The sequence below is a fragment of the Aquarana catesbeiana genome, linkage group LG01 (genome assembly GCF_042186555.1).
Source record: "Aquarana catesbeiana isolate 2022-GZ linkage group LG01, ASM4218655v1, whole genome shotgun sequence".
Classification (NCBI taxonomy): domain Eukaryota; kingdom Metazoa; phylum Chordata; class Amphibia; order Anura; family Ranidae; genus Aquarana; species Aquarana catesbeiana.
In genome coordinates this window covers 295584750-295598983 of record NC_133324.1, presented here as the reverse complement: position 1 = coordinate 295598983, position 14234 = coordinate 295584750, and the positions used below count along the sequence as shown (strand labels likewise).

Here is a 14234-nt window from a genome sequence, read left to right as displayed (position 1 = left end):
TCGTAGGTGAGTAGAAATCTTTATTTATTTCAGAGGCCATACATCTCTTTTAAAGACAAAAGACAACCCGGAAATTATTATTCTACATCTTGCATGTGTGGGGATATCTAATATGTAATTTGGATTGATGTAATTGTGAGTTTGGCAAGGAGGGTCTTTTTTTTATTATTCTTTAAATGCTTTTTACATTTTTTTAAAAACTTTTTGCTACTATCACAAGGTATAACAGTGACTGTTGCATTTTATGTAAACACTAGGAATTTATTAGGAGCCTGATGTCTCCCTTGCGACTTGTCCAAGATCTGCTTGTTTACCATTAGTATGAATGATAGAATATTGGACATTTCTGCTCTAATATAGGAAGGTTTCTAAAAGCCAGAACAAATCCAATGTGTGCTGCCCATGATGACCTAACATGCCCTAAATATGCTTTCCTAACCTGTATTAAAGGTAATATGTGGCATCTGACTGTTTTGTAGATGCAGTTAACTACCATTTACTCTATTTTTTATAAACTTGACGCCATTTTGTATTAGTATAGAGCACAGCAAAGATGTCATGCTTTCCACCCAATAAGTGAGAAGTAAACATCTATGTACTATTATCTTTTCACAGTATATTTGACCCATAATGCAACTGTTCAGAAATTTGCTGTTTAGTCATTATGCAAGCACTGATAGAATATAAACTGAAAGAATCAGCTGAAAATAAGATTCAGTTTAGTTTAGTCTATTTTTTCTCACAGTGCAAGTCTCCAAATATAATCTGAAACATAAATGCAAACATAAGATCTCAATCACACCCATGCCTTGCAATGATATGTCCTACAGTTATATCCTGGAAACATTTGTCTCACTCACCCTCATGGGGAACACAGTACACTGGTCCATCATCTGTGGTGTCAAAAGATGAAAAGGAACCACGGGATGACCATGAAGGGGAAGGCTGTTCAACAACAGATGGTGGCTCAATAAAGCTGCAGTTGAATGTATTATCCATATCATGATGAGCCACTAGAATAAAACATAAATTGTAACATTAGTACACTGATTCAAAAACAGATGGCTTTCTTTTTAATGGTTTATTCGCACCTTTATATTCAAAAATACATATGGAAACACATGTTTTATTAAGAACTTAGAGGGGATTTTCCTTACTTTGGAGAGACTTCCTCTTTCTTTATGTTGTGTCTATAGCAATGTATCTAAAGGTAAATCTCTCAAAATATAATGGTTTTAACCTCCCTGGCTGTAATCCCGAGTGTGTCTTGGGGTGAATTTTCACTACCAAAAGCGGTAACTCCAAGCCACAGTCGGGATTGCATCGCAGTATCCTGGGAAAGTTACTTACCTTGTCCCCAGGATCCTGCGATGTTTCCTCGCTGTGTCTGCGGGTAGTCTCCTCCGCCAGATGTACTGTGTGCCAGGTCCCGTTCCCTGCGAGTGTCACAACACACGGGGATGGAGCCCGGCAGCAAATTCAAAAAGTACAAAAAACAAAACACATACAGTACACTGTAATCTTACAGATTACATTACTGTATCATATTATTTTACATTCCTTTTGTCCCTAATGCTTTGTCCAGTGCCCTGCCTGCAGTTTTATAATATAAATACTGTTCTTTCTGCCTGGAAACTTGAGAATGTCCATGACAACCAAAAAGTGTCCCTTTGCGTCAAAAGTGGTTTTAGATCAGCTAGAAAACAGCGATAATAAATTAGAATCACTTGCAGAATTGAGCGATAGTGATTTGTGGGGAAATTCGTCATCAAACACTGAAAGTAATGACAGTGACAATTCTGCAACTGAGCAAATTTCAGTGTTTTTGATTTGATTACATTATTGAATATATTTTATTACTATTATATTATTATTTATTATAATTATTTATAGTTGTTTATTAGATTATAATTTATGATTTTGTGTTTCAAACTTTATCATATCCGGGATGTCTACTAGACTCTTGTTTGGACAGATTTAAGTGAGTTATTGCTAAAAATTACAGGGCTACAATATAAAACTCCAAATTTCCATGTGAAACAATGTACAGCTTTGAGACGCAAAAATCTGACATAATCTTAAGATTGTCCCTATTCCATTCAAAAGGGAAAAGGTTTGACCTTAGATACACGTTAAAGCTGAACTTCAATAAAAAAAACCACAACTAGCAAGTAATGTAAGTTAAAGCTGAAGTTTAGCTAAAAAATTTAAATCCGTACAACTTTAGTCATATTACTTACCTGTAACAAAGTATGTCTCACATTGGTGTCTATATATCAAACAGCGGAAAATATCTGCTGCTGAGCTCTCTGGCATTCTCAGAGGAGATCTATCTCATCTGAGGCACACTTCCAGCTCTGCAGCTCTCATTGGCCCTATTATGACTCATTCCCCCTCCCATCCTGGCAAACTCTCACGAGATGAGAGAGAGAGAGATGTGCATGATGTCATAAGTCTATGTTTTTTACCAGACAGGAAACAGGAAGTGGGCTGTATAAGGTATTTACTGGCAAAGGTAAAACACCAAGGGCAGAAGATTTATTCGATGGAAAGTTGAACTGAAAGGTTGACTGAAGGTCCACTTTAAGTAATTATACCTCACTGATTTTCCAATTCTCTTCCTTTGGGTATTTACATTTTCACTGAAACTGTGCATGGTAAAATTTAAAAATAAACAAATCTCAGAGACAAACTGTTGTTGACTTGGTATAGCTTTACCTGTCACATGCAGTATGATTTTGGAGATCTAGACAAAATGATGGCTTTTTTTTTCATAAAACATATTATGCATTCCAAATGCTGGAATATGAACCTAAAAGCGGCTACAACCTAAATTTGAACATAGCATACAGTAAAATGTGTTTTGACAACTGGGGGGCATTTTTAGGAGACACATTTCCAGACAAAAAAGACAAATTGCTTTATTTATAAAATATGTTAAAAAGATCTCAACTTTCTGCACAAATTTGTAGCACTCCTCTCAGCACTGCTAATCTACAATAGCCTTTTTCAGTCACTTCCAATCTACATGCGCTCATCCCTGTAGCAAGTGTAAACTACTGGTCTACTCAAAGTCAGTTCTCACTTGGAGTTTTACTCCTGACATGATACCAGACATGATACCAGCAGCCTGGTAAGATAATCCAAAGCACTTGCTTGAGAGAAACCAAATGCTGTCCCAGATAAAGGTGGCCTACATATAGTATTAATAGGCAAGGTGTATTTCCATGTTGGGGAACTGTAGTTGTGTAACACATATTAATAAGAGGCAAATTAACACCATTTATAGAAAAGGATGAACTGCATGTACAAAGAGGAACTGACATATAAAGCACAATGGCATTATTTATGTACATGTCTAACTTTTGCCAAGCCCTATGGATCCCTATGCATTTGCATCTTTGGCAGATTTAGCAAAGTATTTGGGTCCAATCACATCTATTTTTTTAAACTGTCTTAGACAGCAGACAAGAGTCTACATTTATACTATGGGACAAAAAGTGCAGACACTGAGTACATGCTATACGACATAAGAAAAGGTTTGACTTAATAAATGTGTAGAAAATTTTCACTTTTCAAAGTGACTGTTCACTTAAAGAGGAAGTAAACCCCGATGGGTCATACTTCCTCTTTTGATCCCCGCAAGGCCTGCAAATGAAAAGCATAATGGGCTAGTATGCATCGCGGCCCTGAGCAGGCCGCGTCCATCTTTGCCCCTCTACCTTCCGGGGCCACGGACTCCGGCTCTGTGACTGGCCGGAGTCACGTAAAGTCACTCCTGCACATGTGCGCGGGAGCCGTCAGTCACAGCACATGCTGGGAGATGAAACGTCACGGTGATCCGTTTCTTCACAGCGCATACGCCGATGACAACATCGGCGCACTACAAGTGAAGTATCTCCTAAACGGTGCACTTATTCTAGGCTTACCTATAGATAAAAATTAACAAAAAGGATTTACAACCACAATGTTCACTTTTAATAACCAATCATATGCAAAGGAATTTAAAAAAAAAATCCTGATTTATGCTATATGCTACACATATAATTGACTAACTGAACCCAGCCTGACAAATGATGCTCATTTGTGAGGCTGTTGGAACTCTGTCCAAGTGGAACTGGTCTAAGTGGTGAGTTAAAACCAGAGGGGGGACCTTAAGTGGAGAGTGAACAAGTCTGCTTTTTGATTGCTGGGTTGCATTTTTGGGGCTTTTCCTTTTAGCTTTGCAATCACCTTTTCCTGTCACTTTTTAAACAGGTTTTTTTTTGTTCCTTCAGACTACCAATTAAGGGGAGTGGTTAATTGCTAACAGGTGCTTGAGGCCTATGTAACCTTGTGTAGAACTCATATTGAGCCTGCTCATTTGTGAGGCTGTTGGAACTCTGTCCAAGTGGAACTGGTCTAAGTGGTGAGTTAAAACCAGAGGGGGGACCTTGAGTGGAGAGTGAACAAGTCTGCTTTTTGATTGCTGGATTGCATTTTTGGGGCTTTTCCTTTTAGCTTTGCAATCACCTTTTCCTGTCACATTTAAACAGGTTTTTTTTTGTTCCTTCAGATTACCAATTAAGGGGAGTGGTTAATTGCTCACAGGTGCTTGAGGCCTATGTAACCTTGTTTAGAACTCATATTGAGCCTGCTCATTTGTGAGGCTGTTGGAACTCTGTCCAAGTGGAACTGGTCTAAGTGGTGAGTTAAAACCAGAGTTTAAAACAGGAAGTTATAACAGGGGTCATAGTACCTGTGTAGTGTGAGTACCTGAGTGTGGTCTGAGTAGTGTGTGGATCGTTAGTACTTGTGTATTGTGTATTGTATACTTGTGTATTGCGAGTGCACGTAGGTCTGCGAGTGGCTTGCGAGTGCATGTAGATCTGCGAGTGGCCTGTGAGTGCACGTAGGTCTGTGAGTGCACGTAGGCCTGCGAGTGGTCTGCGAGTGAACATAGGTCTGCGAGTGAACGTAGTCTGCGAGTGCACGTAGGTCTGCGAGTGGCCTGCGAGTGCACGTAGGTCTGTGAGTGGCCTGTGAGTGCATGTAGGTCTGCGAGTGCACGTAGGTCTGCGAGTGGCCTGCGAGTGCACGTAGGTCTGCGAGTGCACGTAGGTCTGCGAGTGGCCTGCAAGTGCACGTAGGTCTGCGAGTGGTCTGCGAGTGCACGTAGGTCTGCAAGTGCACATAGGTCTGCGAGTGGCCTGCAAGTGCACGTAGGTCTGCGAGTGCATGTAGGTCTGTGGGTGCACATGGGTCTGTGACTGTTCTGCGAGTGCACGTAGGTCTGCGAGTGCACGTAGTTCTGTGACTGTTCTGCGAGTGCACGTAGGTCTGTGAGTACCTGTGTATTGTCTTGTTGTGTACCTGTGTATTGACTTGAGTATTAGTGTCAGGAAGCTAGCTGTTAGGTAATTTGGACAGGGTATAATCCCCAATCCTCAGTAAATTTAATAGGTACGATGCCCGGCGGGTGTGGAGAGGCAACTCTTTGTACATCTTTCTGCATGTATGTGTTCCTTGATCATCCGATCAAGGGCGAATACTGCTGTGCAAAATGTAAGCACATTGTTTCCCTGGAAGCCCAGGTTCTGAATCTGGAGAAGCAACTGTCAGCACTGAGAAGTCCCTCCATACCAAAGGAGAGCCAGGAACGTACATGGCAGGTGCCGGCAGGGGCCAGCACAGAGGCGGGTGGAGACAAAGAGGTGCAGGCACTAGCAAAGAGTAGATGGGTGACAGTCAGGAAGGGTAGAGGGGAAAGTGCCAGGGAGGCCGATCCAGGACTGGAGTATCCCAATAATTATGCTCCATTGAGTGACATTGGTGAAACCAATCAGGGACCAGCACTGCTGGAGTTGAGGGACTCTCCTAGCTGCCGGGGGAAGAACTCCTCCAGTGAGAGTGGGGGGGCAGCGAAGGGAAAGGAAAGACAGATTGTGGTGGTAGGGGACTCAATTCTTAGAAGGACAGAGAGGGAAATCTGTAACAAAGACCTGAAGCGCCAAACAGTATGTTGTCTACCGGGCGCTCGGGTTCGGCACATCATGGGTCTTGTGGACAGATTACTGGGAGGGGCTGGGGAAGACCCAGCTGTCATGGTGCACGTTGGCACCAATGACAAAGTCAGAGGCAGATAGATTGTCCTAAAGAACGATTTTAGGGACTTAGGAGCTAAATTGAGGAAAAGGACCTCCAAGATAGTATTCTCAGGAATACTACCGGTACATTGAGCCACACCAGAAAGGCAGAGGGAGATTAGGGAAGTAAACAAGTGGCTGAAGAGCTGGTGTAGTAAGGAGGGGTTTGGGTTCCTGGAGGACTGGGCCGACTTCTCAGTCGATAACTGGTACTATAGAAGGGACGGACTGCACCTGAATGAGGAGGGTGCAGATCTGCTGTGAATGAAGATGGTCAAAAAGTTAGAGGGATTTTTAAACTAGGCGATGAGGGAGAGGGTCCAGAGGTAGAGATAGTCAGCGTGGAAGATATTCCAGAGGGTAGTATTGGGGGCATTAGTGGTAGGTTGACCAAAGCACAAAAACACAAGGTAAGTATAGTAGCAAGTCCTAGTTGCAATCTCGAAACACCCAATACGAGGACAATATGCGACCGGTCTAAACTATGTGGCATGTTCACCAATGCCAGGAGCATGGCGGACAAGATGGGTGAACTAGAGATACTGTTGTACGAGGAGGATTTGGATTTTGTGGGAATTTCAGAGACCTGGTTCAACAGCTCTCATGCCCTTTACCGCAAGCATAGAGGGGGTAAAAAAGGGGGAGGGGTATGCCTATATATCAAGAATAATGTACAAGTGAATGCGAGAGATGACATCACTGAGGGAGCTAGGGAGGAGGTGGAATCCTTATGGGTAGAGCTTCAAAGGAATGAAGCTAAGGGGAAAATAATACTTGGAGTATGCTATAGGCCCCCTAACCTGAGGGAGGAAGTGGAGACAGATCTCCTATCACAATTTGGATTAGCAGCAAGGATAGGAAGTGTTATCATAATGGGGGATTTTAATTATCCAGACATTCATTTAAGGTTCGCCAGCTCCTTAATGTCTTGCAGGACAATTTTATGGGTCAGATGGTAGACACACCAACTAGAAATAAAACATTACTGGATCTACTGATTACCAACAATACAGACCTGATCACGGATGTAGAAATACGGGGCAAATTAGGTAACAGCAATCACAGGTCAATTAGTTTCAGTATAAATCACACAAATAGGAAACATAAAGGGAATACAAAGACACTTAATTTCAAAAGAGCCAACTTCCCTAAACTACAAACCTTGCTAAAAGGCATAAATTGGGATAAAATATTAGGAACAAAGAACACGGAGGAGAGATGGGTTTGCCTTAAGAGCATATTAAATACGAGCATTAGCCAATGCATCCCATTAGGTAATAAATTTAAAAGAGCACACAAAAGTCCTGGATGGCTTAACTGCAATGTATAAATGCATATAGAAGCAAAGGAGAAGGCCTTCAAAAAATGCAAGGTTGAGGGATCATCCTCAGCATTCAGACTTTATAAAGAATGCAACAAGAAATGTAAGGGTGCAATTAGGATGACTAAGATAGAACATGAAAGACACATAGCGGAGGAGAGCAAAAAAAATCCCAAGAAATTCTTTAAGTATGTAAACAGTAAAAAAGGGAGGACAGACCATATTGGCCCCATAAAGAATGAGGAAGAACTTCTGGTTACAAAGGATGGGGAGATGGCGAAGGTATTGAATTTATTTTTCTCCTCAGTCTTCAAGAGTGAATCGGGGGGCTTCAGTAACCAAAACTGCAGTGCTTATCCTCATGACACAACACAGGAAGCACCTCCATGGTTAACAGAGGACACAATTAAAATTAGACTTACTTACGTAATACTGACACATAATCACACATAGGTTGGACTTGATGGACTTGTGTCTTTTTTCAACCTCACCTACTATGTACCTATGTACCTATGAACCCCTGTTCGTCTTTATTCTCTGTTTCCCCATTGCAGGTTTTCTCTCACTTCCTGTCTGATATATGGTTATCACTAGAACAGAAGGGGAGGGAAAATTTATTTTTCAGAATCCAATGATAGTCATAAAACATGGCAAGAGACACAATCATTCCTCACTCTAGCCAAAACGAAAAAGGTTTTGGCTATAGTTACAATTTAAGAAAGTTTACCATGTGAAAGCAAATATCTATTTGGTTGTTTGGTTGCTGGTTTAGCACTTATAATGGCCCATACTTTAACCTTTTCTGGAACTAATAAGAACAAAGCAACATACTGTATATCAGGGATATGCAATTAGCGGACCTACAAGTCCCATCATGCCTCTGCCTCTGGGCGTCATGTTTGTGGCTGTCAGAGTCTTGCTATGCCTCATTGAACTTGTAGTTCTGCAACAGCTGGAGGTCCACTAATTGTATATCCCTGCTGCATATGTACCAGGGGCGTGCGGTGAGGTCAGTGGCTGGTGAGGAACTGGCTAGTATCAGAACGAGATATACACAGGTTACATATGCCACGAATGTTGGAGCAAGAGCAATAATTCTAGCACGAGACCTCCTCTGTAACTCTAAACATGTAACCTGTAAAAATGTTTACAGCGTCACCTATGGAGATTCTTAAGTACCAAAGTTTGGCACCATTCCACGAGTGTGCGCAATTTTAAAGCATGACATTTTAGGTATCTATTTAATTGGCGTAACATCATCTTTCATTGTGTATAAAAAAAGCGTTTGAAAAATTGCTTTGCAAATACTGCGTAACATAAAAAGTTGCAATGACCACCATTTTATTCCCTAGGGTGTCTGCTAAAAAATATATATATATATGTAATGTTTGGGGGTTCTAAGTAATTTTCTAGCGAAAAAAATTATGATTTGTACATGTAGGAGAAAAGTGTCAGAAGTGGCCTGGGTGGCAAGGGGTTAATTACCATAAGTAAGTAATATACAAATAATTATTATATATTGTTTTTAAGATAATTTACTATATTTTCAAAAACTGTACTGACGCAGGTGGGTTAACGGACAAATTACAGAGGTTTGAAGTTATAACTTCAAACCAGTAATTTCACAGTAAATAGATAAATAATAAACTATTATGTTATTACATATAGCAGAATAATATATGATTTAGCTTGATTAAAACAGTACCTTTTCAGCAAGCAGAAGATTCTCATTCTCATTCTCCCTCTTATCTGTGTGAGAAAAACATGGGATTATGGGTAAATTTTATACCCATAAACCCATGCTTTTTCCTTCTAGTTAAGAGGGCTGGGCTGGAAGACACATGCCCCCTTCTATGACACTGCAGTGAGAGGTCAGCCTTCCCTGCAGCATTTTTATTGGACAGCTTGTTCCAATGGTGTTTTACCACTGGTACAGGGTCCAAGCTGTCCATTAAGCTCAGTGCTTCTGACAAGAAGTGAGAGGCACTGTGAGCTCATCCTCTCAGTCTGCTGCAGAGTGTGCCAGCTTGTATTTAAAATGTAGCTTCTGACAGGATGCACAAGAAGCACAAAAAGCCCTGTATCTCCAGAACTATAGGTGGCAGGAGCCCCGGATTTTGACCAGTGGTGGGGTAGGACTGCAGCTACCTACCCCAGGTCACCAAGCTATGACCCTCAAAGCTTGATCATTTTTTTTTATATTCATGGCAAGTGAGGCTCTGCCTCACCTGACTGTACATCTCTGATATGTACTGTATATTTACGATTATATTGTTAAGTACAGTATATCTATTGCATGAAATTTTAAATGATTGCTTACTCTATTGCCAATCAGTGCAGAAAAGCAGGGCACTGTCTGGGACCACTGTGTGTGTATCCATCAACATGCCCCCATCTCTGATCACTTTTCAGTATATAGTAGGTGTTTTTTTTTTTTAAAGCAGTACATGTTTTCCTGAACTCCTCCCCAAGACCAGTGCTTAAATTACTGCTTTGCAGCCGGACAGCTTGAAAAGAGCCAATTTTTGACCAGAAATCAAAGCCAGTAATACCTAAAAGATTATCACGGGGATTTATTAAAATATAGCCCAACTGTGTTACATGGCAATAACTTGAATGGCTACAGTTTAGCTTTAACAGTCATGTAAGTGTGTAGGGTACCAATTTTTTGCAAGATATGGCCAGAATTTTACCACTTTATGAATAAATGATTCAATTTAAGATCTTGGCATCTTTTTTATTGCCTTTTCAAGCAACACCTCCCAGCAGAGATACAGGACATGCTTTATGTTTGACATTAAGGTGGCCTCATGTTATTCCACTGATAGGAGGACATTAGTAGCCTCAAACATAGAAAGGTGTATGGAGGCTCCAAGAAAAGCATTTCAGTCAAGAAGTACAGGGACACCAACAATCTGGAGTCAACAAACTCAAGTTGGAGGAAACTCTAAATTATTTATTACCTTTGTAATTATTCTGGCTCAGTGGTTCAGTGACTCAGAGAGCATTAAAGCCAAAGTATCACCAAGACAGCCAGGCAATATGCTTTTCCTGATAGACTGGTCTGTAATGGCTGCCTAGATATTTCTCTCATGACAGGTTTCTTTCTTTAAATCCCAAAGCTCACTTTATAGCAAGATGTATTGGTCCATGTTAGGACATTTACATCTTGCTTTTGTAATGTTATATAAAGATGCATATTTACAAGGTACTAGGAGAGATATTGGTCCTGTAAAAAAGCTGATTTGTGGTAGGTGTTTTCACCCTTAAGCAAAAAAAAAACAAAAAAACACTTGAAATCCTCATAAATAATAGTACAAAGTACAGAGCTTTTACAAGCTCACAGATGCCTTAAAGTGTGCAATTGATGTGACCTCTCCACATTCTATTAAACGGCAAGATGAATTTATATCTTTACTTGCTAAAGGCTCTATATTCAATTTAAACTTAACATGATATACTGTAACAAAAGGTGAATATTTTAAATGCAATGTTTTTATCTAAACTTCTAAAAGAATCGAACAAACATATCAAATAGGCATATGGAGTCTAAATAGGTTACTTTATATGGTGGTTATCACAGAAGGAAAACGTGAATCCTGGGAAGCCATTCTTTTACCTTCTTTTCAAGATTTAAATCCCATTAGTACACGTGATCCAGGTATAACTTGCAGTGTCGCTCAAGGCTGAGATAAAGATCTCCCCGCTGGTTGCAGTGAATGGAGCAGGCGCCTATGCACCATTGAGGGGTGTAGAAGCATCATCTGAGAAAGGAAGGAGCATCGCTCACCAACCCAGTGCATGAATATGTGAACGTGGTCTCAGCCAGTGCCCCTCTAGCCACGCCCCCTGACATGTTTTGCCCCGCACACCAGGGCTTGGTCACAGAGGTCACATTAGTACACATGAGTTACTGTAGGTTACCATGGAGCAGTCTTTTATTGGGAAAAACTACTTGCAGAACTAGATGAAAGGAGTGCCCCTCCTATACTGTATCTTGTAAAGCTGAGCATCTTGGACGTCCCTTTTCCAAAATGATGGACATTATTATAGATGCCCCCTCACCCATTTTCAGTTATAACAGCTTCCACTCTTCTGGAAAGGCTTTCTGTAAGATGTTGGAGTATTTCTATAGGAATGTGTGCCAACTCAGCCAAAACAGCATTTGGGAGGTCAGGTACCAATGTTCAACAAGAAGACCCAACTGCCAACTGAAGATTCCAATTCATCCCAAAGATGTTCAGTAGGGTTGAGGTCATAGCTCTGTTCAGCTCTTTTAAAGTGGTATTAAACCCAAAAGCAAACATTTATTATATTGCAGCTGACCAGAAATCAAAGCCACAAATACCTAAATAATAATACATAATAATAATAATAATAATATAATAATAATATAACATAATAATAATACATAATGCCCAAAGGATTATCTTGGTAATTTATTAAAAAAATAGCCTAACTGTGTTACATGGCAATAACTAGAATGGCTACAGTTTGGCTTTAACAGCCATGCAAGTGTGTTGAGTACAAATTTTATTGCTAGATATGGCCAGAATTTGACCACTTTATTAATAAATTATTCAATTTAAGATCCGGGCCTCGTTTATTATTGCTTTTTCAAGCAATGCCTCCTAGGCAAGATGTTGAGGTATTTACTCCAACATTCTTAGATGTGATGGCTGCATTGTTTTTCTGTTTTGGGCTTTTTTTCCGTTATTTTAATCTGATGATCCAGCCAATATGTCTGTTGTTTTTCAAAAGAACAAGCTATCCTGCAGATGTAACAGTGTTGAGACAAACCATTTATCACTGACAGGGGTGCTCACAATGATTTATTTATTCGTGTAAAATCTTCATTCCAAAGGGGAAAACAGTGTGAGCAGGAATGTGGCTTCAATTTGTTCATGTATCTAAATCAGCTAGTCCATCTAGAACCCCCCCCAGACTGACAATGCTGGTGTTCAAATAGAGGAGGTGTGTTACTGACCAGATCACCAAACAGAGGGAAAAAAGTCTAAAAGAAACTAATGCACCATGCCACCACATCTAAGGGTCTGTAAGCTGCAATATAATACATTTTTGGTTTTGAATTTAATGCTGCTTTAATTTCTTCCAAATCAAGCTCATCAAACATTGCCTCTACCCACTTTATTTTCTATTTCTATTTCTCTCCCCTCTCCTTCTCTCTCTCTCTCTCTTACTGCAAATCTCTTTTCTGTGCAATTCCTGGATCAATTAACTTTTCAATCAACTATAACAAAACATTGAAAATATCTTCTTAAATGTACATCAGATGACAAATGTCAGCAAGCATACACAATTTCCATTTTAGGGCCATGACTTTGTTTAAACATATGCTGGTCATATGATTTAAATGTGCAGCGGAATTCAGAGAAAATGTTGGCAACATACCAGTATAAAACCTAATGTACACAGAGCATAAGTGAACAGAGGCCGTCTAAACAAAATGTTTCATGCTTCATCGGTAGTATTTGCAGGATCAGTGTAGGCAGTAAGTTGTGTATGATTCTGAAATAGAATACTGATAACAGCTGTCACATTTTTACTTCATAAAGAAATCACACCCATAATTACAATTATATAATATATATATATATATATATATATATATATACACAGTATCTCACAAAAGTGAGTACACCCCTCACATTTTTGTAAATATTTTAATATATCTTTTTATGTGACAACACTGAAGAAATGACACTTTGCTACAATGTAAAGTATTGAGTGTACAGCTTGTATAAGGGTCGGTTCACACTGAGGCAGCACGACTTGCAGCGCGACTGCCTCAGGCAACCCAGGACATGACTCAGCGGCAACTTGCCAAACGACTTCTGTATAGAAGTCAATGCAAGTCGCCCCAAAAGTTGTACAGGAACCTTTTTCTAAGTCGGAGGAAGAATTGTTGCTCTACATAAAGATGGTCTAGGCTATAAGAAGATTGCCTAGGCTATAAGAAGATTGCCAAGACTCTAAAACTGAGCTGCAGCACAGTGGTCAAGACCATACAGTGGTTTAACAGGACAGGTTCCACTCAGGACAGGCTTCACCATGGTCAACCAAAGAAGTTGAGTGCACGTGCTCAGCGTCATATCCAGAGGTTGTCTTTGGGAAATAGACGTATGAGTGCTGCCAGCATTGCTGCAGAGGTTGAAGGTGTGGAGGGTCAGCCTGTCAGTGCTCAGACCATACTCCGCACACTGCATCAAATTGGTCTGCATGGCTGTTGTCCCAAAAGGAAGCCTCTTCTAAAGATGATGCACAAGAAAGCCCGCAAACAGTTTTCTGAAGACAAGCAGACTAAGGACATTGATTACTGGAGCCAGGTCCTGTGGCCTGATGAGACCAAGATAAACTTATTTGGTTGAGATGGTGTCAAGCGTGTGGGGGCAACAAGGTGAGGAGTATAAAGACAAGTGTGTCTTGCCTACAGTCAAGCATGGTGGTGGGAGTGTCATGGTCTGGGGCTGCATGAGTGCTGCTGGCACTGGGGAGCTACAGTTCATTGAGGGAACCATAAATGTCAACATGTACTGTGACATAGTGTAGCACAGCATGATCCCCTGCCTTCGTAGACTGGGCCGCAGGGCAGTATTCCAACATGATAACAACCCCAAACACACCTCCAAGACGACCACTGCCTTGCTAAAGAAGCTGAGGGTTAAGGTGATGGACTGGCCAAACATGTCTCCAGACCTAAACCCTATTGATCATCTGTGGGGCATCCTCAAATGGAAGGTGGAGGAGCGCAAGGTCTCTAACATCCA

General features: G+C 40.7%; 1 protein-coding gene across 1 annotated transcript in view; it reads right to left on the bottom strand.

The window, feature by feature from the left end:
- The window catches only part of SCARF2 (scavenger receptor class F member 2), a 334216-nt gene that overhangs the window by 14367 nt on the left and 305615 nt on the right, over positions 1-14234 (bottom strand). The window contains exon 10 of the mRNA XM_073629334.1: positions 861-1013. Coding sequence (XP_073485435.1) covers positions 861-1013 — 153 coding nt within the window. The remainder of the gene's footprint in view (positions 1-860; positions 1014-14234) is intronic.